Source organism: Terrapene carolina, unplaced genomic scaffold, assembly GCF_002925995.2.
Source record: "Terrapene carolina triunguis isolate 2854851 unplaced genomic scaffold, T_m_triunguis-2.0 Scaffold715, whole genome shotgun sequence".
Classification (NCBI taxonomy): domain Eukaryota; kingdom Metazoa; phylum Chordata; order Testudines; family Emydidae; genus Terrapene; species Terrapene triunguis.
Genome location: NW_020665066.1, coordinates 2,459,080 through 2,486,231, shown reverse-complemented (window position 1 = coordinate 2,486,231; position 27,152 = coordinate 2,459,080). Strand labels below are relative to the sequence as shown.

Sequence of the window (27,152 nt, the reverse complement as noted above, 5' to 3'; positions counted from 1 at the left end):
GTTGTACTTAAATCTATAAAAGTATACTTAAATCTTTGCAGGACTGGGGCTTAAGTGTGGGGTTCTAATTTCATGCCCACTTTCCCCTACTTGCTCTGACTGACAAATGTTTGCAGAATGTTAAATTAAAGCCATCGGTGCTACTACCTGTGTCCCCCCTGCATCAGTTTCTTTCCTCAAATGTGTATGTAATATGCATTAACAGGGCCGGCTCCTGCTTTTTTGCTGCCCCAAGCGGAAAAGGGGGAAAAAAAAAAAAAAAAAGATAAAGCCGTGATCGGCGGCAGCTCTACCGCGCCGCTTCATTCTTCGGCGGCAATTCAGCGGCTGGTCCTTCCCTCCGGGAGGGACTGAGGGGACCCGCCGCCGAATTGCCGTTGAAGACCCGGACGTGCCACCCCTTTCCATTGGCCGCCCCAAGCACCTGCTTCCTGTGCTGGTGCCTGGAGCTGGCCCTGTGCATTAAAATGAACAGGAGTTATATTAATTGACAGAAGAGATGGTAGACTATCCCATATGTACCCCCATTCTTCCCTATGACTTACTCAGTTCATCTTCCATCATGCAAATGTAAAACAGGTTTTGTTTTATACAGTTTATTTTACAAGCACTAAGTAACTTTTATACTTAAGAGAGCATAGCACATTTACAAAGGGAGAAGTTCTGTGGTTTGGGAGGGACACTCACAATAAGGTACTGTATAGCAGAGGTTCTCAAACTATGGTCCATGGACCACCAGTGATCTGCGAGCTCCATTCAGGTGGTCCACGGATAGTTCCCTCTAAATTGCATGCCTGGGTGGCCGCACACAAGAGAATGAAGGGCCACCCACCTAATTAGTGGAGCCACGCAGACGTGACTCCGCTAATTAGGTGCCTGGACCCTGGAGAAGATTCACATGTAAAGTGAGGTGGTGGCCTGGGGGGGGAATAGGAGGTAGGTGGGAGGGGCCAGCGGTGTGAGAAAAGGGGGTGGGAGGAATTTGGGATGTGCAGGGCTGCGGCAGACACAGAAAGAGGCGACTTTCCCCAGCTCCAGGACTGCGACTGCAGGGGAGAGATGGCCCTCCTTCCCAGCCTCAGCTCTGTGACTGCTATGGCAGGGGAGAGACCTCCCCCCACTTCTCAGCCTCAGCTCAGGAGCTGCTGAGGTGGAGGAGAGAGGGCACATCCATTGCATCAGAAAGGGAAGACTACTGATATTAAAATATGAGTTGTGTGCTTTTAATTGTAGAACAAAAAAACATTTATCATTAAGTTATTTTTATATAGCCCTTTTATCCAAAGCACTTTACAATAGTTAGCTAATGGTACAAACCACATTTGGAAAGATCATTAAGTGGTTCACTGAGACCCTCAGCAATTTTCCAGTGGTCCGTGAAAAAAAAAAAAAAAAAAAAAAAGTTTGAGAACCACTGTGTATAGAAAGCATTGTGATTTGCTCTCAGTGGCATTTATAAAATCTGTGCTAGCACTCACATTAGTATACACAGCCTTAAACCTTTCCCTAACAATTTAGACTTTATAGTGCTTTCCATGTTCAAAACACTGTACAAACGTTAACAAACTAACTATCTCATGAGGTACATAAGTGAAAAGGAAAAATTAATATGTACTCAGGATCATACAATGAGTTGGTGTCAGTGCCAGGATTAGAACACATGAGTTCCTGTCTCCAAATCCCATGTTCCAGGCCACTAAACCAATTTTTTACTTCTAAGACAGTATGGTAATCTTGTTCTACAAGGGAAGTTTCCATATAGCTTCCGTAGCACTAAGCTTATTGCCACAGCACAGCTTTTGAAGGGAAAAGCAATAGTTACAAGTGGGTGTGGGAACTCTGGAGGTGGGGGGGGATTCTTCCAGATGTGTGTAAGTACACCTCTATAACGCGACCCGATATAACACGAATTCGGATACAACGTGGTAAAGCAGTGCTACGGGCAGCGGGGCTGTGCACTCCGGTGGATCAAAGCAAGTTCGATATAACGTGGTTTCACCTATAACGCGGTAGGATTTTTTGGCTCCCAAAGACAGCGTTATATCGGGGTAGAAGTGTATTATCAGCTGAGACTGAGATTTTGTGTGTGGCCCATTTCCTATGGGGAACGAATAATTGTTTCGCTTTAATGGAATATTTCAGCTGCTCATTTGGTCCCTGCGAATGACTGGAAGCAATGCAGAACTGTGGCAGTTAGAATTATAAAACAAAGAGGAAAATATTAGTCAATTACACTTCTAAAACCATATCTAATACTGCATGTACTGTCTATTTACATCAAGCAACCTTTTGAGAAGACAGTAATATAGAGGGATGATGTACAAATGCTAGTGAGATAACAAGTGTATTTGACCCTTTAAAATATACACAGGATTTAATACCAGATGTTTAAAGTTTAGTGCAATGAACAGAACCAGTGACAGAAAAATCACAGTCACAAGAGTTGCTTTGCATACTTCACACACACACACACACACACACACACACACTCAAGAGTCAGCTCAATGCATTAAAAAATCTCCCTCAAATTTAAGTCAATGCAGTATTATCCATGTTGGATAAGAAGTAAAAAGAAAAATGGATATATGTAGTTTTAACTAGACAATATGTGCAATCTTATAAATGGGATTAAGATTGGCCAATAAATTTAATTTCTCTCAAAATGGTTCATGTTTGTAAATATTGGAATATTTATTCTTATCTCTAGTAGTTGCTTACAAAATGAAACATTCATTAATGTAAGATGTAAACTGGTCGATCTGTTTGAAATCTGAATCGCCAGATGAGCCCCATGATATATTTATGGTGTGTATGAAAGATCAGGAAAACAACATACTCCTTAGGAGAAAGATTCATATCACAATACATAAGTCTCAGAAAAACCTCTTAAGTTATTGTAAAGGAGGCAGCACTCTTTTTGACAAGTATTATTGCAGGTATGAACTTTAACTAAATTAAGGAGACTTGGTAAGTCTGAGTAATGATCTTTTTCCTCCACACCCTGAAACCATTTGGAAAGGGAAGTTGTATAGTATCCTGTGTCTTCTGTTTACACAAAGGCATCAACTAACTGAGAGATACAAAAGCACATGCGTCCTTCTGAATGCAAGGGAATCTAGATGGCTTAGGGGATTGCTAATAAGATACAATCTTTTACTTTTAGGTTACTGTCTCAATTCAGCCAAAATTCAACAGTCATTACAATCTAATGATTGTTTGCTGACATATAAAATACATTGGTCTCTGTCCGGTTCATCCTGGTGGTCAACAGCTATACCAGAAGTCACCTCCACATTTACTATTCTTGGTGGCAGTCCCAAGTACAAGTGAATTAACACAAAGAATAAAACATCCCTCTCTCAGACTTAGATGTGATCCTTCCAGAACAAGGTTAAAGCATATTAGTGAGGCAGAATGGGAATGATTGCACTGCTAGGTTTCATGCCATATCTTTTGTACACATAGAACACTTCAGATTGCATTGATCAGAACTTCTCAAGCGAAAAAACAAAACAAACCACCACACCCATTTAAAGCCTGAACTATTTTTTTAAATTAAAAGAAAAAAATCAGTGTACCAAGTTCAAATTTGATTTATACCACAATGAAAAAAGCCCACCATCCTATTCCCTAATGTATTAATGTCCATACTGAAAAAAAAAAATCAAATAATCTATTAGAATTCAACATGATAGGCAGCTTCTTCTCTACAGAAGAACAAGAATGCTGCAGAAGCACTGAACACAGGATTAAAACTCATCTGATTGGAATGATCCATTGGCAATTATTAAATCACCCAATGGTAGTTCTCTCTTTTTAAATATACACTTTGAACATCAGTAGTTGAGATGCAACATAACTTTTTAAAAATTCTTATTTTTCTAACTATTAACATGTAGCAAATTTGAAATTTCCCCAATGTTCAAAAGTTTAGCACCACTTAGTTTCACTGCAGAGACTAATAAAGTGCTACTTTTTGGTATGCTAATTAATATAGGTGTATGAACCCTCCATGTGATATAATTGTCAATGTGTTCTACTTTCCATATATAGAAAATTATGCCACCTAATGCTATATGACATTGTGACCTTGTATGGAATGTTGAAATAAGACAAAGCTGATGACTAAGACATATTAGTTTCTACATACCATTTACATGAAAGATTAAAAACAACTACCTTGAAATCTTGTTATGCAATCCATTAGTTAGATAGCTTTACTTAAATGATACCAGTGTCATCAGTTTCTCACTTCTGTAAGACAAGAATCCCACAAACAAAGTGTATTCTCTCTCTATAAGGCCCTTCTGCTGTCAAAAACATTGTCAGCACAGCAGGGACAGAAAGGACATTAAAGAGGAAAAGAGTACCCACACACAAATATATGGGGATCCCTTACTTCAGTGGAGTACCAGCTATTTTGGGCTCAGCACATTCAATGGAGTTCCTCTAACATTGTCAGTGATTTGTACAAGCCAAATGGACACAGTTTGGGAATCTCTGCTACAGAGAAGGTTGCTATCTGCAAAAGCATTGGCAATGGGAAATGATTACAAATATTCATACAGATTCATAAAACTCTTATTTTATATACAATAAAAGACACTTTAAAGGTCTGGTTCTCTTCTGCATTCTTTAGGGTGATTGGCACTTTAAAAATAGTATTTATAAAACTATAATTTGCTGTATTACTAACACCAGTTCAGATTACTTGTTCACCATTTCTTCTGCCTGTTTACATTTTGCATATTACTCATCTTGATCACTGAAAAGATTACAGGAGCCTTGCAAAAATTCTGCTCATCGGAGGCGAGTCATTTCCCCCCCACCCCCCAATTATCCTCAGCCACATGGTAAAGGTGGATGAGTAGATTATGAAAATGTAGTAAGCCAGACACACAATCAGAGGGGTAGCCGTGTTAGTCTGGATCTGTAAAAAGCAACAAAGAGTCCTGTGGCACCTTATAGACTAACAGACGTATTGGAGCATAAGCTTTCGTGGGTGAATACCCACTTCGGCGTCTGACAAAGCGGGTATTCACCCACAAAAGCTTATGCTCCAATACGTCTGTTAGTCTATAAGGTGTCACAGGACTCTTTGTTGCTTTTTACATTTTCATAACAATTTTGCAACTGCTGGATGAAAGAATGTATACAAATAGAATGGAGGGTATAGAAATTCATTCAGATAAACAGACGATATTTCAATGTAAATGATGTATATTGGGGGCATAAACTGGTTTCTGACAATAGGGATTGTAAAATGGAAGGCTCAAATAAAGCAGGAGCTAATGTAGTCAGTTTCATTTTGTTTTTTAGTCAGTTTCACTTTCAAATTCTCATGAACTAATTCAAAGGTTACCTCTACATTGCACACCACTTACAGAGGCCTGTAGGATATGTGCAGTTACATGCCACAGTGAAAAGCAGACCGTGTACACACTGCTGTGTGTAGTTACATGCATCGATGAAAGGCTCTGGCAGAGGGGAGAATTTGGCGAAAGTCTCCGGCAGCTCCCTCACTCCATGTGCCTTTCCCTGTGGTAGGCCCATAGATAGAGAGGCACTGCTTGGGCTGTAGAGAGTCATGTAGGGATACAGCTGAGTACATACCCACAGGGCTCAGGCATGCCTGTACTCCATTTGCCTAAGCAGTGCCTCACCATCTACACTGCTATTTATACCCGTGCTAGGTTGGCAAGTAGTGTATGTATTCTAGACACCACCAAAAGGCATTTGCAGCATAGACTTACCTGAAGTTACAGTACTTTGGTGGAACACTGGAGGAGAATACTTACATTCAAAACAAAAATTCATGAAAAAATGTTTAATAATATTAGACTATGCAAATATATATTTTTAAGTAAAAAAACTTAAATTTTAAAGAACTCAACAGTGGACTTTTAAGCAATAAGTAATACTGGTAGCCCTTATAATAAACTGAACCAAAAGTTTTCAAAAAAGCTCATGCCTTGATATTTCAATTATTCTTATTTAAGCTGTTGAAAATAAATCAGAAAAAGAAGAGGCGTACTGGCAGCCACTTGGTGAATATGAGAATATTATTCTTACTTGTAAAATAGAACTACTGGTAATATTTTCACTAAGTGTCAAGGGGCCATCACTTTGTTTTATGTTTGTACAGTGCCTTGCACAATGGGGCTGCACTACAATATATATAGTAAATAATAACTTAAAAGCGCAAAACTCTGAATTGTTCTACTAAAATAAACCCTGATTTTTAAAAAAAACTTGGTGTTTTCAGAAGATTGGAAGGACACCAGATACTCCCCAGATAGAACACTTTCAATTACTCCAGGAGAACCTGAGCTGTTGCTCCCATATTAATTAGCAATGTCCTGCACATCCATGCCCCATATTTAAGCATAGGCAATCCTACTATGCAAGACTTTTTGGTAATGTTGGCTGAAAAAAACTCTTCTTACAAAACCAAACATTTTTATTTAAAACCTTCCCTTGGAGAGGAGGCTTCCTGAAACATAAGGGGCAGGAGGAGGAGCACACAAAAAGTACCACAATATGGCTCACATGGGGAGAGTGTAGGAGATATTCTGTAGAACAGGTCTTATGTAAGGGGTCTGGAATGCAGACTGTCACTCCTTTGCTTTTAAACACAATCATGTGTGCCAAGTTTATGCCTCGGAAACAAACCCCATATTGCACTGATTCTTATAACCTGTAGAGCCCATCATTAGAAGAGTCTGTCCCATTGGCATATAGTACTATGATTAATGAACAGGAAAGAAAGCAACTTTAGGAGACAAAGGAGAAGGGACAACATGTGAATTTAAGGATATTTAACTTATATGACAGGGGTTCCCAGCCATTTACATATCAGTAATGGTACTTCAGGCTTGTATTGCTGGTATCCCAAGTTTTGCCTTGTAGAGTCTCACTGTGCTACCACTAACCCAACACACTTGCCTCGGAAGCTTAAGATCCATAGGACTTATTACACGATAGCATCTTCTCTAACCTTCCAGGGTGTAGTTTCAAAGGCACAAATAACAGCTATGCACCTAGGGTAGTTAGATAACTAAATGCCATTTGTGTCTTTGAAAGCTGTATCTTTAAATCCAATATCTTTACATTTCTCAGTCCCAACAACTGATAAGCCTTTGTGTCTCACTACTGCTGATTCATATGGCAGGAAGATACCCGAGTGACCTTCACATGCACTAAACTAGGTCTTCGAGATCCTGAAACAACACAGAATTCATACTGCCCCTTTGTGACATGTTAGAAAAAAGTAAGCATCTGATGTCACAAACCACGGCTAGAACACCTGCCACGGTCCTGGCCTTTGTAGGCTCACCCCAGCGTATCACAGGGCATTCCAGATCCTGCAGGAGCAAGGTGACAACATCCCAGCACAGCAACGTCTTGATTCAGTGCTAGGATAACACAGAGCTGCCACGACACATTAGGTCAGAGCTATGCCTCGGGATGACCCAGAGCCGGCCACTGGTGGCACAACACGACACCCCGCTGCACCAGGGTGCGGTGACATCACGCTCCACCGTGTGCAGCCCCAGCACCGGGCGGCGAGGACGCCGGGACACACGGCTCTGGCAGGGCACCAGGCGCGAGGACGCGGTGACCCGTTGCCATGGCACGGCGCACCTGCCCGACGGGACACCGAGACACGACACTACACCCCACACTGCCCTGCACCTGGAGCGGCCTTAAAGGGGCCGAGCCCGCCCGAGCCCGGGACCCGGCACTTACTGGGCTCCCCGCCGGCTGCCGCCATCCTGCTCCCTCCTCCTACTTCGCTCTGCCGCGTCTAGCCAACTCTTCTCACAGGCTGATGCAAGACCGCGTTCGGATGGAAAACCATTGCTCCGCCTCTCTACGACACTTCCGGTGACCGCAGGGTAACCGGGCAACGGGGAGAAACGCATCTCCAAAGCCGCCGGAGTCACGTGACGGAGCCGGCGGTACTAGAGCTTAGTGCGCGTGCGCGAATGGGATGGCCCTTTTCTGTCTCTCCTTGCCAGCTGCCGCCCCCCTTCCCGGGGTGGGGTCTGCGAGCTCCTTCCCTCCCTCGCCGGGCTCTGGGAGGCGGGGCTTGTGAGGCTCCTCCCCCTCCCTCTGCTTTTTGGTCCCTGCAAAGAAGGGGAGGGGCTGGCCAGGGTTACTGTGCTCCCCCATCGCTGCAAGAGTTAAAGCCTGAGAGCTTCCCCTGCTCTGCTTCCCCGCCCCACTGAGCCAATGGGGGAAGGACCTGCACACACCCCAGGCCAGGAGGCCATGATCTCTGCAGGGTGGGCAGTGCTGCCACCCCCTGGCATGCTGAACACCATGAGTCAGACCCCCTCCTAGGGTGACCAGACAGGAAGTGTGAAAAATTGGGACAGGGTGGGGTGGGATGGGGGGTAATAGGAGCCTATATAAGAAAAAGACACAAAAATCAGGACTGTCCCTATAAAATCAGGACATCTGGTCACCCTACCCCCTCCTCACCCCCAAAACCTTGATATTGGCATAAAATAATGAGTTATAAATAAAAAATCGTGGGTTCTCTATATTTGCCTTCTGGCTGCTGAGCCTTTAGGGCATCCTCAGGTCACACGTGCAAGGCAGCTTCTCTCCGCAACCACGAAGGCTAGAAACGTGCATGTATTTTAAAACGGAAGGTGGGAGTCTCTCTGAATCAGATGACTCCGGGAGTGGTGGTTTTAAGGAAAACATCAACTATCAGAAGAGTCGGGATAAAATCACACAAGAGTTGGCACTACAGAGAATTCTAGTTTCTGTTCATCCAATTTACCCATGCCATCATGGTTGCTATAATAATGACACAGCTGCCATAAGGAGCTTAAGATAAGAGCAGGTAGAGGCTGAATTGTAGAAGGCACTTGGCTGACTATAGATATTTTGTGCACAGAAGAGCAGTGTTGAAGTATTCCTGCAGCGCTAGGGCTGCCTACAACTCTGCAGATCCAAGCTGAAAGCCTGGGTTCATATTATATAGCTGCAAATTAATACAGCTAGAAGTCAAATGGATAGATGCACCATAATTAAAATACAGAGGAGCTAGATGCAGTGCAGCAGATTTTGCTGCACTCTGAGGGATCCAGCCTGCCAGGGTCATTGCTAGCAAGATAGGGACTGCTCTGTTCGAGAATGACAGCTTCCCTGTTTTTCTGTGAAAAGTTTTTACAAATCTGGATTTGTATTTATCTACTCTTCTTCCAGCTCATCAAGAAAACATGCATAATGAGGAATCTAGTTTTATCTAAGAAGAAGGTATGATTCCTAGCCAACAGTATTAAAATATCTATACTTGTCTGCTTTGGTAATCAAAGTAAGGAGTAGGCCATTGTTTTAACAGTGCTGATGTTACTTAGTTTCAGTTCTAGCCAGAGCATCATGATAAGCAAGCTCATGAAGGGAAGTGTTTATGCTCCTCTAAACCAGTGGTTTTCAACCTATTTACCATTGTGGGCCACATATGCAGCTCTCCTTGTGTTATGCATCCACACAATATATACACTACCTGTATGGCCCTGAGGATGTCACATGGGCTGCAGCTGTATGTTGATTGGGCTGCAAGCAGCCCACAGGCTGAAGACCACAGCTCTAACCAGAGGATCATACATACTGTGATGTGTACATATACCCAAGAGTTACATTTGTGGCAATTGCCTAGATAGCAAAGGAATCTATTTATTGGATGATGTTACTACATCATTTGTACTACTGTATGCCAGTACAAGAACTCCTCACTTAAAGTCATCCCAGTTAACGTTGTTTCGATGTTAAGTTGCTGATCAATTATAAGTTGCTGAGCAATTAGGGAACATGCTTGTTTAAAGTTGTGAAATGCTCCCTTGTCGTTTGGCAGCCACCTGTTTTGCCCACTGCTTGCAGGAAGAGCAGCCCGTTGCAGCTAGCTGGTAAGGTGGTTGGAACCAGGGTGGACCAGAAGCCCCCCACTCTCCTAAGTTCCCTGTGCAGCAGCTGTCCCTCCCCGCACTGCCATGTGCTGCTCCTGCCCTCTGCCTTGGAGCTGCTCCCAGAGACTCCTGCTTGCTGTATGGGGGGAGGGGGGAAGAGGGGAGCTAATGTCAGGGTGTCTCCCTCTCCCCCCACACCCCACTTACCCCATCTTCCATATTGCAGGGGGGACACACAACAGAGGGAGCTTCTAGGCAGTAGCTGCGGTCTCAGGTCTCAGCAAGCTGATTTAATTAACAAGGCAGTGTATTTAAGCCTGGGATCAGCTACTTAAAGGGGAAATGCACATTTTTTCTCTCAAACACAGGGTGTGTGTGTCTGTCTGCCCTCCCTCCTTTCCTGCTGCCTTGCAGAGTGTGAGAGTTAACCCTTGAGGGCTCAGTCAATTGCTAGTTCATTTAGCAGTGAGTAAGGCATTCCCTGCGAAACATCCCACCCTCTGACTCCTCCACCTCAACCACTCTTCACAATCATCATCACCCCCTCATTTACATTAATTCTTATGGGGAAATTGGATTCGCTTAACATCATTTCACTTAAGTCAAATTTTCAGGAACATAACTACAACATTAAGTGAGGAGTTCCTGTACAATATGCAAGGACGCAGTGATTGAATTCAGATTTTTCTTGCTTTATTTACCCCTTAATAGTGTAACAATTCCTCAATATTATAGTACTTCAGTAAAGCGAAAGTTAATATATGGATTGAAACCTGAAGTGCATTAAATTCTGGTCTATCTGGTAACGTGCTTTCTCCCTGTGGGCTGAAAAAGAGATCCTAAAAGCATTAAGAAGCTTATGAAATCTTTCAGCATTAGTGAAATAATTTTGCACTAGCACAGATACATACATTGGTGCAGCTAAACCAGTGGCTAAAACACTAACGCAGACAGGCTTAAAAAGAGGCATTGGTAAAGAATTTGTGAATTTAATCAACAAAAAGTCATCACTGAAGGATGTGGGATATTACACACAATCCCATAACCACAAATAGTCACTAACCACTTCTTCAGTTCAGTCCAAGGACAGGAAAAAGTAGATGATTAATCTTACTACCTCAATGTATTTAGCCCATAAAACAGAATTGCTCCAATACTACTAATAGCATTATTTTTAAAAGCACAGTCCCCAATTACTAAAAAAACCCTTCAAAATTAGAGATAGAATATTCATTCATAAATGACAGCACATTTAAAAGAGTGAAAATCTTTTAATAGCAAAATATATAAAGTACATAATAAACAATAGGTTTTAAGTAGAAATTCCATTTGTATAATTTTAAGATTTAGATTGGACAATAAAAACAATACAGCATTTAAATGTACTGTTAAACAGATTTATAGACTGTTTTATGTATTTATTGCTTTTACTGTTTATTGGTAAGCTGAGCCCATTCAAACAAAATGCACTTTGCAAAGCCAAATGCAAAGTTCTACATCTAGGAACAAGGAATGCAGACAATATCTACAGAATGGGGAACTGTCTCCTGGAAATCAGTGACTATGAAAAGGATTTAAGGGCCACAGTAAAGAAATAACTGAACATAAGCTCCCTGTGTGATGCTGTGGCAAAGGGCCAATGTAATCTTTGGATGCATAAACAGGATAGTAAGTAGATTAGAGAGATGATTTTACTTCTGTATACAGCACCAGTGAGACTGGAACACTGCATGTAGTTCTGGTGTGAAAAATTGGAAAAGTTACAGAAAAGAGCCACAAAAATGATTCAAGGACTACAGAAAATGCTTTACAGTGGAAGACTTAAAGAGCTCTTTCTTCTTATCAAAAAGATGAGGTACTTGATTCCAGTATCCAAGTACCTTCATGGGGAGAAAATACCAGGTACTTTCTTATTTTGCCTTTCTCTACTAGATGAATCATGTCTAGAAGCTAAAGCTAGATAAATTCAAATTAGAAATAAGGCATAAATTCCTAACAGTGAGCGCAATTAGCCTTTGGAACAAATTATCAAGGGATGTGGTGAATTCTTCATCTCTTGCTGTCTTCATTTCAAGACTGGATTTTTTTTGGAAGATATGCTTTAGCCAAACACAAATTATTGGGCTCAATACAAAGGTAACTGCGTGAAATTTAATTACCTGAGTTATACAGGAGATCAGACTAGATGGTCTAATGTTCCCTTCTGGCATAAAACTCTATGAATCTCTTCACATTACAGTGTTCTTATAAGTACATTCTTCACTGCATATAAAAAATAACTTAAGATTCTGGATGTTGTTTGGTCCTGTTTATCAGGGCAGATAACAAAATGACAATATACTTCAAAACCTTCAACAACAACAAATATCACTCCATCCAGTTACTGTGGGGTTCCCCTTACAGTTCGCATTTCCTAAGACATAACAGCGTTCAAAGTTTATTATATAGTTTAATGTACACTTATGTTCTTTCCTCAACTGAACATGAAAAGGGTACCCATGTCTTACAACTCAGGACACATTCTCAGTGAACACAGCTACTTGAATCCTTGTGTTTAACGAATGACAAGTAGAGAGTCTTGTAAGATACATTTCTGAGACTCAGCTATTCTAGATGACATGAGTTGCAGTGAAGATATCTGAACTCATTTCTCTACTTGTTTTACCAGTAGTTTTTATGTTGATATTTTCAAGTTTTCTTAAACCAACAATAAAAAAAATTGGCACCATGCACTAAAGCATGGTTGCATATAGAAACGTATCTATAGAGTTTACAGATTCTTTTGTTTTTTTTTGTTGATAATAGTATACTCATTAGTCTTTGGCCTCTAGCAGAGTTATAATATCCTTACTTATTAAATGGTTTACTATGTTTTCATGAGACCTTCTAAGTCCTATATTCCATAGGCTATCTAATAATTTAATAATGGAAGCCTCATTTCCAAATTTGTTTCTCCAAATGATTAGCATCTGATAATATCCCTCTTCAATATTTTTTGGATGTTCAAACGTTGTTTTATCAATTTCATTATCTGTTAGATGAGTTCTCATAAACGTGTTCCAGTTGCGTGGTGGCACTTCTTTTATAAAATAATAAAAACTTTCAATTAATGCTGAAAAAAAAAAAAAAAAAAAAGCATCACTGAATATTTTAAAATGACCATTTCTCTAGATGCCTATGTACACTTGTATAGGTTCTCAGATAAATCCGGTTCATGTGCCATTTTACTGCCTTTCCCCTTTGTAGTTTAACATTCCCTGGCACACAATTTGATTTAAGGGCTTAAACAAACTCTTAACAAGAGAGTATTTCAGCAATATACCCCATTTAGTCCGACACTGCATTGCTGGCCTATACAGTATCTGTTCAACCAGCTACTGATAAATTGGGACTACAAATAGAGAAGTATGTTTTACTTTGTATGGTAGCTATCTGTAGAAGATAAAATGCACCATTACATAGACTTCAGGAAACGCATAAACCTGAAATTTTCTTATGCTATAATAAAAGCATAACTAATTTGTTCTAAATTGAATCATTTTATTCCTTTAACACACAACTTAGGTCTTGTCTACATAATGTTGCTGCACAGTGCCATGGGGTATGAATTCCTCTGCGCACCACCGTATTGCATGCTAACTGGCCCATGTAGTTCCTGCTGGCACGCACTAAAAGTTCCTTAGTGTGGGTCAAATTGCACTATGTTAATGTGCATTAGGGACTTTTAGTGTGTGCCAGGTGGGTCTACATGGGCCAGTTAGTGTGAAACAGCTGCACTTTAGAACTCACCCCTCTGGTACACATTGCTGCACCGTGTAAACAGGCCCCAAGTGTAGGATAGGAGCAGAGAGTATGATTTTAAAATCAAGTTGTACCCATATATTTTATGGAATCTGATTAGCACAACCTGAACTGTTTTAGGTTAAAAATAAAAACCTGTGTATACTATTGAAAGTCAATACAAAAAAAAAAAGATTCAGTTCAACAAAAGTGGTGAAGCCTGTTCTAAGTAAATACCCAAGGAACAAGTAACCAGTTGGTTTCCTATTCAAAACAATCTTTTAAAAAAGGACAAAGATGTCAATATGCATACTTCAAAGTGGTCTCTTAAGATGGGAGGTAGTCTATTGAAGATGCCTTTTGTACAGATTTCACTGTAGTTTTAAGGTCCTTGTTCACGTTTGATGGCTTTCTGACCACTCTTAGCAATTAATTTTACCCACCCATCTACACAGCTATCAGTGTGATATAGTCTGCCAAGGTAAGTCTGATATCACCAGTACCCTCAATCAGAACATGGTTTACTTCCTTCAGTGCCACACAATATACCAGTTCACTGGTATATTTACTAGTATCTGATACACCCTGGCATTTTATTTGTTTGAATGGTAAAGCTGCTGTACAAAAAAAAACCCCTCTGTTCTGTCCTTACATGACATGCTACAGATTACACTGCTGGTACATAAAATGGACCTTTTACTAGAGCATGGTTAGCTCTAAAAAGCTACTGTTCCTAAAGTTATTGACACACACTTTGAATAGTGATCTTTAACAACATGAATATATGACGGGGGTTGCCTGTGATAGCAGGGAACTGCACTCTATGACCCATAATGTAACTTCTAGTCCTATGTCCCATGTCCCTATGAATATATTATGAAAAAGCGATGTCCTTATCTCGAAATAATTACCGTATATACTTGATCATAAGCCTGTTCGTTTATAAGCCGACCCCCCCAAGACGGAGAAGTAAAAATTGAAAATTTCATAAACCGACCATATAATTCAGGGGTCAGCAAACTTTGGCTCCCGGGCCATCAGGATAAGCTCCTGCTGGTCTGAGATGGTTTGTTTACCTCAAGCGTCCACAGGCATGGAGGTAAACCTAAGTAAACAAAGTGTCCCGGCGTGCCAGCTGCTTACCCAGACAGGCCGGGACAGCAACTGGTGGGGAAATTTTTTTGAGGGGAGAAGCTGGGAGTCAGGGGAGTAACCCCTGTGACCACCCCTCACATGACCCCACCCCAGCCCGGGACCCCCACACTCTCCCCATCCCATCCCTTCCCACCTTATCTGGGGAGGGCCAGGGGAGGATGTCTCTGACCTGGCTGGAGCTGCTCCGGCAGGCTGGACAGCGCAGCCGCAGCCTGCTCCGGCGGGCCAGACTGGGCGGTGCAGCCACATGTTCCAGCGGGCTGGGCGGCGCGGCCGCAGCATGCTCCGGCACCCGGGCAGCGTGGCCACAGCCTGCTCTGGGGAGTGGGGCCAAGCAGCACAGCTGCAGCTGCTTTGGAGACTGGGGGAGAGCAGCGTGGCCAGAAGTGGAGAGACTCTGGCCCAGCCTCTTCCCTTCTGTCTCTGCTGCCTCTCCTTGCTCCCTCTGTTGGGGGGAGAGGCTGTGTCCCAGTTCTCCCTCTCTATACCTGTTCATAAGCCGACCTCCGTCTCTGGTGCTTCCCTTTTTTACTAAAAAATAAATTCGGTTTATGAATGAGTATATACGGTAATTGCTATGAAATATATATGTATGTGTGTGTGTGTGTGTGTGTGTGGGTGGGTGGGTGGGTGAGGTGGAGGGTGTTTTGTTTTTAAAGCAATTTCTTAGAAGTAGAAAAATTAAAATGCAGCAAACAATCTGCAGTTTAGAAGTGCTAATACAGTAAGCAGGACAAAATGTTTGTAAACATTTAAACAAATTAATATCTATTATTCTCTCATTCAGATGTCCCATAATTACATACAATGAACTCAAGACAGAAAGTCACATTTTGCCCAGTACTCTGCTGACTATTACCAATTTAGATCCCTAATAAGGTGGGCTACTTGAACTACTCACCTTCTTGAGAAAGCTCTTTAACTATTATATGAGGCCTGGCTTCAGAATCCCTGACCTGCAATATAAGCATCTATGTTTATTCAAACAGAACAAAATATTCTTTGCTCATTTACCATCGCTATCCTTGATGTGGTGATTTGATTTCACAGTATCTATAACGGTAGGTATGAGAATTCAAAAGTTTCACAGAATAAACTCAAGTTCAAAAACCTGAATAAAATGTAAACAAAACTGCACAGCCAGAAAATCCAGCTCTGCCACTAGCTAATAAGGTATGCAGCAGTATATCGGTCATAGTACACCTCTACCTCGATATAACGCTGTCTTTGGGAGCCAAAAATCTTACCGCATTATAGGTGAAACCACGTTATATCGAACTTGTTTTGATCCACCGGAGTGCGCAGCCCTGCCCCCCCAGAGCACTGCTTTACCGCGTTATATCCGAATTCGTGTTATATCGAGGTAGAGGTGTATTAAAAAAAACAACAACAAAAAAACAACACTATCTTCCTTGTTGGTACTGAGCAATGGAAAGAAGAGTATAGCAGTCACTTAATTAAACAATGTTTCCATGTTGACTGGATGAGTTATGGAAATTTCTGATACCACTTCAACAAACATACAAATTTTCCCATACCTCCCTTTTAAAAATAAAGATAAGCATCTTTCATTTCCTTCTGGGTGGTGGTGGGGTCTATTTTATTACCAATTGATTCTGCAAGCTAGGAAGCTCTAGATGTTAAAAGAAGCAGCTATTACATTGCTTCCATGAGATTACACAACAGATTTCATGACACACTGAGCATTTCCCACTTACCATCTGGGATACGGACATCCCACCATTTGACAGTCCAGGGTGAAAGACAAAATTGGGCTTGTCTGGAGGCTTTACTGGTGCTGACTTTCCTGCAGTCCTGTGGTAAGACTCTTCCCATGAGTTGTTTTCACTACTTAGTAGTAGGCCACTTCTCTCAGAAAAGGCAACACTGGTATCCTCAGGCAACTCATTTCTTAGTGCAGAATCAGGACTATAAACTGCTAAAACTGGTGGACTCTGAACAGAGTTTTGGATCTCTAAAATGGATGCACTAGCGTTAGCATTCTCCATTTCTGGTGCAAAGAAAATTTCAGTGCTATCCTCAGACTCCTGTAAGGAATAAGAGTGACCTATTAAAGAGTGCTAATTAAGAGTGCTCTACTAAAGCATACATAACTTTGTAGGCAAGCTCTCAAGAACCTTGCAATGGAAGAACATTTCATACTTAGTGTCTCATTGCGAGCAAGACATCCCATATAAAAATGTAGAAGCTAAAGTGTTAACAAGTGACAAACAGGAGCAGCTTTAATCACTAGACCTGTACAGAACAGCAAAGAAGTTACATGTGAGCTTCTGTAGTTAGGCAAGGGGAGAGCCACATCTATTGAAAATAGGATTTTGGTTTTTTTGTTTTTGTTTTTTTTTTTTAAAAAGGGCTACAATAACTCCCTTAGCACTAAATTGCACTCTCCATCCATATAACCGACCCCATGCCAAGTAGGCTGAGGGGCAGGGAGGTGAGCTAGCCACATTTCATATTAACTCTGAAGTTTAACTGCATTTAAAAATGTAAACATTAACTATTTCACTGCTGATCATTTTAACAGAGAGATCTGCTCTGGGCCTGTGAGAACCTGAGCAGAATACTTCCCCAGCTCTTACCACTACCCCAGTTTAAACCGATTGTACTCTCTCTGCATCTTTATTGTAACCTATTGCTTTGCTAAGCAAGTTCAGAACAAAAACAATGACAAAACACAGGTGGGTGCTCAGATAGTTGAGCCACATACTATGGGCCTCAAGTTTCACACACAGTTTAAAGTGACTGACTTCCCTAAGGCATCTTGCAGAATTGAGTTTTTGTTTTTTAAACTTGTCCTAGGAACACCAGTTAATAAACAAATGTCTTTGAACGGTCTCTCTACTTACTATTATTTAAGTAAAAGTCTGTATTAAAAAGGTAACTGAGACAGTCTTATCTGTGCCTTCCAATTATATCTAGTATTACACTAACCCAAATACAAAAATTGGAGCTCCTTACATACCTAAGAGAGAAACTGAAGATTTTGCCAAAATTCCCTACAAATTACTATTTTCCTTTAGCAGGTTGTCTTTAAGTAACATGTGCAGTTCTTGGCATCTCAATATCACAGTGATATTTACAACTGCAGTGTTCCAAGGAGAGCAGCAAAAATGATGGGGCTATTATTTATTTGTATTGTGACAGTGTCTCCAAACACCAAGCATGGATCAGGACCCCATACAGGGATTGATTTATGAACAGAGATTAGGGTAAAAATCTTGGTCACTTTATGAGTTCTATCAACCTCAAATGGAACTACTCATGTAAGAACACAAGTTATTTTTAAAGTGAGAGAAAGAAGCTAAGCACTGACTAATGGTTGGGTACTGAGGGAAGGATATAACTATTGATATTCATTTGAAGAGTGTAAACGCTAATATGTAAGCGGAACTATTTAGGACATTACAAGGTGATATAACTAGAAATAATGGTATGTAGTTAATGAAATGAATGAAAAAGTTAGGTTACCAGGAAAAGCTTCCTGATAGAGACGTATTAGGGCTCTGAAATATTCTTCCAAGAGAAGTACTGGAAGCGCCATCATATCAGGCATTTGAAATTAAACAAGACACTAAAGAATACATTATATTGTAGAGTACAATCCAACATTAACAGGAGGTGAACTAGATGACCTAAAAGTTTTGTTTTTTTGTATGAAGTGAAGAAAAGTGTCCCAATATACAACAGCAATCAGGGCAGAGAAAGTGACTAAGGTGTGTATCATCTATAGTTAAACAGATAGTTTCAATTTAATTAAAATTTTTTTATGCAATTAACATACAGGTAAAAGAAAAAATAGCATGTGTCCAAAGGAAACTTACCACATCTTTTTCTGTATCTTTGTTTTCTGAAACACATGAAGAATATAAATTAAACTCTCTCTAAGAAGTTATATTGTTTAAATATAGCTGAATTAGTACATTGGTTACACTGCATAACTCTCTGACACAGATTCTCAATCTCAACCAGAAGTTTAAATGTAGGTAACCTGTAGAGCAGGCTGACAAGTTCAAGGAACTGAAGGACTCCCTTCTGGTCAAATCTACTGGAGCACAAATGGATGAGGCATAGTGTACATACTAGGTAGATATTAACCAAGAGTTCCATTTGGGGTCTAGTTCCACATAATCTATTCAGAGTCTATGATCTTTAACATTTTTTAGGCCTCAGTTCCAAAAGCTAGTCAGAGACCTGGTTTACACCTAAAACTTAGGTCAACCTAGCTATATCACTCAGGGCTGTGAAAAATGTCATGCCCTGTGCAACATAATTAGGTCAACCAAAACTCCTGCTGTAGATGCAGCTAGGATAGAAGCAGGCCCGCTGACAGCAATTCTGGGTCCCAGGGCAGGTCAATGGGCCCCCAAGCACACACAAGCCGCGCCTGCGCGGACGCGGTCCGCCTGACATTTGGGCGGTGCTGCACCTGTGCTGGCTGGTGCCCAGTGAGCTGCCAGCTGCGCTGGCTGGGCGCGCTCTTCCGGCACGGCCAGGGCTTCCATATGCCTGCCCGGTAGGGTTGCCAACTATCTAATTGCACAAACCCAAAGACCCTTGCCCTGTCTCTCTCCTGAGACCACACCCGTCCTGCCCCTTCTCCAAGGCCTCGCCCCCTGCTCACTCCAGCCCCCCTCCCTCCGTCGCTTGATCTCCGCCATCCTCACTCACTTTCACCAGGCTGGGGCAGGGAGTTGGGGTGTGGGAGGGGGTGCAGGGTCGAGCTCTGGGAGGGAGTTGGGATGCAGGCTCTAGGCTGGGGGTTGGAGTGCAGGAGGGGCTGTGGGGTGCAAGCTCTCGGAGGGAGTTTGGCTGCGGGCTCGGCTGGGGCAGGGGTTGGGGTGCAGGAGAGGGTGTGGGGTCGGGATCTGGGAGGGAGTTTGGGTGCTGTAGGGGGTGTGGGCTCGGGAGGGAGTTTGGGTGTGGATGCAGGCTCTAGGTGGAGCAGGGGGTTGGGGTGCAGGCTCTAGGTGGGGCAGGGGTGCAGCACTTACCTCAGGCGGCTCCCAAAAGCGATTGGCACACCCCTCTGGCAGCGGCTCCTAGGCGGGGGGCCCAGTGGGTCTCCACGCGCTGCTGCCCACAGGCACCGCTCCCGAAGCTCCCATTGGCCACAGTTCCCGACCAATGGGAGCTGCAGAGTCAGCTCTCGGGATGGGGGCAGCGCATGGAGACCCCCTCCCCAGGGGCCGCAGGGATATGCCAGCCGTTTCTGGGAGCAGTGCAGAGGCTTGGAGCGAGGGCGGGCAGAAGCCATAAGGACAACCTCAGTTCTTACTTCGTTTAGCTTTGGAAACTTGAGTCTCTGTGTATCTCAGGTTATCCATGGAAACGAATTTTAATTACCTTTATTTGTTTTATTATACGATATCCTTTTCTTAAATAAAAGAAGGCACCCAGCCACAAAAACAATGAACACGATGACCCCAGCAATCCAACCTGCAGTAGTCGCAGTCCCTGCAAAAAAAGCAAGCAAGCTTGAAATACTAAAGCCACCCATAAGACAGTTATTTTTACAGTGTAAGAATGTTGATGCTGCAGATAACAATAGAGACTAATGCCTGTGAAATTCAGCAGTTTGTTACAGTGACACCTCTAGTCTCTGCCCCAAGAAAACCACCATCTCTCAGATATTAATACACCATTAGAGTATCTAGGTGCTGGTGTGTATCAGTGCAAATTAAAAGCTAGAAGAAGGGAATCTACAGGGGAAAAGAAATTCAATACATTTGATCTCTTTTCAGATTTATGCCAAAAAACAGATATTTTTCAGGTTTTAATATTTAACTGAGTATTTGAAAGGCATACTACCTATAGCTTTCAACTGTGTTAATGTGACACCTTGGAAAGGCGTGTCCACTATGTAATCCTTTCTACCAAGACAAGTCCCCTGTACTAGTTTAAATATCACCACGAATATTGGTTGGTTACACAACCCACACTTGGAGAGTCTTTGTCTCCATCTAGCAGCTGCCAGTGTGAATTACGTAGGCTCGTCAAACACTTAAAAGTAGGATTTCAAAGCCTCACTTTTATAATCTGCTTTTGAATTACCTACGAAGAGTCAGAAAGTCATCAGACCTCCCTAAGCATAGTTTATACTGTACCTATGGGAGGATGGCCACACTCCAGGTCAACTGTAGCATTGCATTTTTGTACAATTTCTTTCCCTTCTGGGCACCTACAATTGATGATAACAATATAATTATGTTACAAAATCAAATCTGTACTCGTGCTCACTCCTACTCTCACAGGAATAACTTATATACATGGACAGAATGTGCAAATTAAAAAAAAAAAAAAAAAAGTAGTCTGTTCTCACCAGTCAGTCACTAAGAAAGAGTACTTGAAAAACAGATGAAGAATAAAGGATGCTAGAAGATTATGTGGCAGCACAGCAAAAACACAGAAGTCCATGGGGAGAGATTAATGTACTCAAATATTTATTCAAAGGGAAATAATACTGAGAGGAAGTGTTAACTAGTCACGCACATAATTAGTCTCCTTCAATAGTTGGCCCCATGTTATAAGATTCTGGGTAGCTCTACTGACATTAGCTGTCCTAACTGGTAGCACTCCAAAGCCTATTCAAATGTAGCAGGTGAAGGAATCAGGAAACCTGCCTGGACACAAATGTTCCCAACATAAGCATCAAAACACGACAGCAATACTTATATACATACAGTTCTAGGCACTGATCCTACAAACACTCAGGCATGCGTTTAACTTCAAACACATGAGCAGCCCCATTGACTTCAATGGGATTATTCACGTGTCGAAAGGTAAACATGTGGATAAGCATTTAGAGGAGCTAGGGTCTACTTTTTACTGTACTATATGGAAGACAACTGCCTAAATCAGTTATTGTACATACTTTGACTTGCATCTGTAACACATCTCACAGCCTAGAGTAGGACAGAAATAGCCTGGCTTGCACTGACATTCAGTATTGCTCGTCGAAGTGCAGGTGCTCACAGTTACTTGATCTGAGAAAAATAAGAATCATACAAGTTACATATGTAATCAAACTGAATTTGTGATTTCTTTTCTACCAAGCGTAAGTTATTTAAAAAAAAAAAAAGTGTAAGTGTTCTTAAATCTATGAAAATAAGCAAGGGGACTGAGGCAACAGATTTCTCTGCGGAACAAAAAATATCAAAGCTTTTGCCCACAGCAACCCAAATGTATTTACAGATCAGCCCAAGCTTTGTACTATACCTTCTTTGCACAGTTTACATCGTATGCATTCGTCTAGGCCATTTGCATGAGCAGTATAATCCTCTCCATCTGTGCAAGGGTAACAAATTCCTTCAGTATGTGGAACCTTGCAGTGTTCACTAACATAAGTGCCTGTATAAAGGGAGAAGCAGAAATTCAACACTATAGCTGTATATCTCAAGTAGTATTAGGATACAGTTAACTGGATTCAAGCGTACTGCAACATGACTCCTTTCAGCCACTCCTTGCAAGGAGTGGAGCTGAATGAGATTAAGTATACGCAACAAAACCAGGAAGAACACTTAGACGTCAGTGGCCAGATAACATTAGAAAAACAAGTAAATAACTAGTAATAAAAAGCCAATAGGCTTGGGGTTTTTCCTCCTCTATAGATAGAGGGGAAAATGTTTTACAAAAGTTTCCATCAATAATATTTCCCTGTGTTTTTGTTATTTTTCTGATATGCTCTACTTATAAAGATGCCTGTATTTTATTTTTAAATGGAAGGTTTTAGCAATAAAATAATTGTTTCAATGTTTTTCTTAGTTCTATTTGGAAACGTATTCACGTCCCTATTTGTTAATAAGCAGTTTGTCATAGTTCAGCACAACTAACAGTTTGTGCTCAGAACAGGCTAGAAATAGATTAGTGAAAGTGCCTCAGGTGAGACTGATGTGGTAGATAGTGTGTAGAGGAGCTCATACAGCTCTGGCTAACGTTGTCTCTCTCTGAAACCAGTGTCATTAGCTCCTCACTTTGAGTGAAATCCACCCCACATGAGACCTACACTGCACTTAAATCTTACTTGTGGCTCCGCTCTTGCAGTTCATACCATGTGGGTGAACTGTTGAGCCTGTGGAGAGCACTCAGATAGGCCGCTATGCCCATCTGCTATCAACTGCACAATCATGGCCTAAGTCTTTAAAACAGGGCTCAAGTCACATTCAAATAATGTATATGCCTTGTTCAAGGTCTCTGTGCAAGGGTGAATTTGACATTTGAGTACTAAATTCACTCACAAGATTTAGAAATCCACAGGGAAACCCTCATGAGATTATAACAAACTGAGGATAGACTGCAGCTTGCCACAAAGCTAAGTGAAAATGGCCCTATAAAGAATGAATTAATTTTACACCCATCTCCAAGATGGACATGCATATAGTTTACAAAATAAAGAAAGTTTTGCATGTAGATTTAAAATATATACAATTTCTGCTGAGTGGTGGTATTGAGTGTTTATATCTGACAAGCAGTATTACAATTAGGTGATGCTGGGGGAATAAAATGTGTGGTCAGGGCATTGGCTCAGTTTTCAAGAGTTCAGACAAAGCTGCAGGGTGAATTTGATTTAAATCAAAATTGGTTTAAATCACTAGTCAGGAAGACTCTATTTAATCATGGTTTTCTTCATAGAAGTGCATTCTTGTTGATTGTTATAACCTTAATACATATTCTTCACAACTCAGAGATAGATGTAGGTTTCATTTTTAGAAGGTACATACCATACACTTCAAAACAGTGATTTATTTTGAAAACTTTTCAGATTAGTTTTACAACTATATCAAAAAAGAAATGATTGTTTGGTTATTTCATTTACCAAAGGTAATTGAAGCAGATATTTATGAAGTCATTGGGAGTGAACTACCTCCAATTCAACAGGTTAATCATTAATATTTGGAGGATTTTCTTGCCATGTTGTATTAGGAGGAGAACATCACCAGACAGACATTTAAATTGTTTTATTTAACTAAAACAACAACATTAAGTATTCTGGATTTTTTTCTTCAACAGCAAACACATAATATTTTAACAAAACAAGCATATGTCCCTCGCTTCTCACATTTATCTCCAGACTTTTCCTTTTCCAGATCTATTCCGCCCCCAACAAGCATTTATTCATTGAACTTTTTGCAACTTTGCACTTTTAGAGAGAGGTAAGGGATTGACTCTGCGTACACAAATTTGCAGAGGGATAATAGAGTTGAGGTCTGTTAGTTCTCACCTCTAGATATTATTTATTTTTTTTTTTTTTTTTTTTTTGCTGTTAACAAGCATGTTACTTCTGACACAAATCCACAGTTTGAGAACTGCAAAACTAAGCATCTCTGATGGGATCTTCTAGACTGAGCACAGAGTCCCATTGGGTAGATAGAAAGATTAACCTAAATAATCTATACAGAAGTCTGTGGAACCCCATAAGATTGGGTCCCTAATCCATGAACTATTGGAACTCATTTACAAAACTTTTCTTAAACATTACATGAATATATTGTCTCATACTATAGAATTAGAATTTATAATCCTTGTTCCATGATGAGATATCTTTGAGCTATAATGTATCTTAATTAAAACTATCTTTAGATAAAATGCTTTTTGAGGAAAAAACCTATCAAAAAATCAGATTTAAATACAAAAAAACCTGATTAAAAAAAAAAAAACCATTGGTTTTTATCCACCCTGCAAAGCTAGAACAGCTTCCTTCAGTATTGACTTAGACTCTGCCTTTTATAGCATGCCCACGTTTCCTGACCAACTGTCAAGGTCACCCAGGCACACCCTATTTTGTGAAAAATTGGACACCATTCTAAAGTGAGTTGCATCGCTGAATAGGAGGAGGAACAACATAAAATGGCACTCACTGGCTTTTGCAAACATGTATTGTTCTCTCATTGCTTTTATCTTACAGCATAAAAACCAACCAGTACACACATCATCTCTGAAAAATGCTTTGTTAGCCAAGTGAACTACAGATCGCTAAGTGCTTACCAGCAGGACAGTATTTACAGCAGTAGCCTTGATGCAGATATTCTCCATCACCACAGTTGCGGCTGCTTGGCTCAGCTCTACTCTCAGATATTGCTGATGATTCAACCTATGGAAAATACACGGCAATGTGTCGAATGAACAAACCCCCCGATGACATTGTACATTCTCAGTGAGAGGCCTATGGACATATTGAGTTATTCTAAAGACTTCAACAAGAAATAGAGGAAACACAAATTCCCTCTTGCTAAGTTTTCAAGTCACAAGTACCTGCAATGGTTCAGTAAGGGTAAAACAGCATGATGGGGGCATGAGCAATGTAAAGCAAGCAACAGAATACATTAAAAAAAAAACACCACCAAAAACCACCACACTGTAATCTCAAGGTGGGCTTTGTTTTTGCAAGAATGCCTAAAGGTGACCTGCAAAAGATCTTTTTTTTTTTTTAAGATTAGGCCTGTTCCCTTTACGGCGTATAAAGGAAGCCTGAAAGGAGTTTTGGGGTTTTAAGATTTCCTCCCCTCCCCCAACTCTGGAAGAGTCGGGAATATCAAGTTTGGTCTTTCTTGATTTTGCAGGATCACTGGGCAGGCCTGAGAGCATGTCTATTGTGTGCTCTATTACCTCAGCAGAAGGAGCAACAGCATTAACTCAAGTTAAATAAATGTTAACAAACAAACAAAAGCAAAATGAAAGTGTTTGACGGTGTGACTAGAACTCCACATCTCTTTGACTATTAGTTCACATTACCATTGCTTTAGTTTCCCAGTCTTCCAGCCTACCGAGGACCTCAATTTCCAGCATGAAAAAACAAGGCAGAGAATTACAAGAGAAAAAACCCATATCACAACTTTCAGGCCACCTTCACACAACATAGAGAAGCAAAAAGGGGCAACCCCCCAATTTCCCCCTTTTTACAGGTGACCTACAACACTTCTCCCTGCCTTTTCGTACTAAATATACAGTACACCCACATCTCAGGCCCATAACACATACTCAGAAACTGGATCCCTAGCAAAAGAAAATTAAATTTGTTACTAAATAAAATAAATAGTAAATACACACTTCAGTAGTACCTTTCTCCTGAGGATCTACATGTTGACTTTAAAAAACACATTAATTAAAAAGCCTTTCAACATCCTAAGCAAGGAGACAAATATGAATCCCTACTTTACAGTTAGGTAAACCGAGGCACAGAGCTGTTTAGCAATTTGTCAATGACTCATGATTTTGATTTTCAAGAGGAAGGATGGCTCAGGAGTTAGTGCTCTAGCCCAAGATTCAGGAGACTGGGTTTAATTCCCAGCTCCAACACAGCCTTCCTATAGCACACTGGACTCAGTCGGTGTCTTGGGGCTGGTCTACGCTTCAGTGTAGACACTTCCTATAGGAAGGGTAGTTAATCCACCTCCTCGGGAGACAGTAGCTAGTTTGATAGAAAAATTGTGTCTCCCTGTGCTCCTCCATCTGTATGCATGTATTTGTCTCGTTACATATTTAGATTGTAAGCTCTTTGGGGCACAGACCTGACTTTTGTTATGTGTATGCTATACAGAGCAGAGCAAAAGGAGTTCCTGATCCCTACTTGGAGCCTCTACAGCAGTGGTTCTCAAACTTTTGTACTGGTGACCCCTTTCACATAGCAAGCATCTCAGTGCGACCCCCCTTATAAATTAAAAACACTTTTTTATATATTTAACACCATTATAAATGCTGGAGGCAAAGCAGGGTTTGGGGTGGAGGCTGACAGCTCGCGACCCCCCCATGTCATAACCTTGCGACCCCCTGAGGGGTCCCGACCCCCAGTTTGAGAACCCCTGCTCTACAGCAAATACAAGCAGCATAGCAAGGCCAAGCTAAATCGTAGTAGGAACTGTAAAAACACAGAATTTAGGGAGTTTACATTTAAAACAAAAATCAGGGACCATCCATCCCTGACCCCTTCCATTGATAGATGCTTTATCAAACCCCCTCTTTCTCTGAAAGAGCTTTCCTTTCGGAAACATACAGGATCAAGAGAACTTAGAAGTTCTTCTTTTATCACTGCAACAGCTACAGAGCTAATAATAGGAGCCCAATGACACACAGGAAAGGGCCAGTTTGGCATTCCAAAGTGCAGCATAGTGGAACCAGGAGCGGGTTGAGACCAAATTTAGGGGGTTGCTGGTCTGAGCCCACATTGCTTCTGTCATAACTATAAAGGGAAGGGTAACAGCTCTCCTGTGTACAGTACTATAAAATCCCTCCTGGCCAGAGACTCCAAAATCCTTTTACCTGTAAAGGGTTAAGAAGCTC

General features: G+C 41.2%; 2 protein-coding genes across 3 annotated transcripts in view; both read right to left on the bottom strand.

Annotated features, from left to right (window-relative positions):
* Window positions 1-7,816, bottom strand: part of CARS (cysteinyl-tRNA synthetase) — a 47,293-nt gene extending 39,477 nt beyond the window's left edge. The window contains exon 1 of the mRNA XM_026660156.1: window positions 7,750-7,816. Within this exon, the coding sequence (XP_026515941.1) occupies window positions 7,750-7,774 (25 nt within the window). The 5' untranslated portion in view covers window positions 7,775-7,816. The remainder of the gene's footprint in view (window positions 1-7,749) is intronic.
* Window positions 7,817-11,227: 3,411 nt separating this feature from the next.
* LOC112115074 (tumor necrosis factor receptor superfamily member 6-like) overlaps window positions 11,228-27,152 on the bottom strand; it is a 17,602-nt gene continuing 1,677 nt past the window's right edge. The window contains exons 1-10 of one of the 2 annotated variants that reach the window (XM_024212043.2): window positions 25,608-26,223; window positions 24,861-24,966; window positions 22,095-22,226; window positions 21,751-21,862; window positions 20,984-21,057; window positions 20,223-20,333; window positions 18,701-18,726; window positions 16,577-16,906; window positions 15,760-15,814; window positions 11,228-13,035 (exon numbers count right to left, since the gene is read on the bottom strand). In XM_024212043.2, the coding sequence (XP_024067811.1) occupies window positions 12,737-13,035; window positions 15,760-15,814; window positions 16,577-16,906; window positions 18,701-18,726; window positions 20,223-20,333; window positions 20,984-21,057; window positions 21,751-21,862; window positions 22,095-22,226; window positions 24,861-24,966; window positions 25,608-25,700 (1,338 nt within the window). In that variant the 5' untranslated portion in view covers window positions 25,701-26,223 and the 3' untranslated portion in view covers window positions 11,228-12,736. Of the gene's footprint in view, window positions 13,036-15,759; window positions 15,815-16,576; window positions 16,907-18,700; window positions 18,727-20,222; window positions 20,334-20,983; window positions 21,058-21,750; window positions 21,863-22,094; window positions 22,227-24,860; window positions 24,967-25,607; window positions 26,224-27,152 lie in introns of those variants that run through there. The other variant, XM_024212045.1, reaches the window with a different exon arrangement.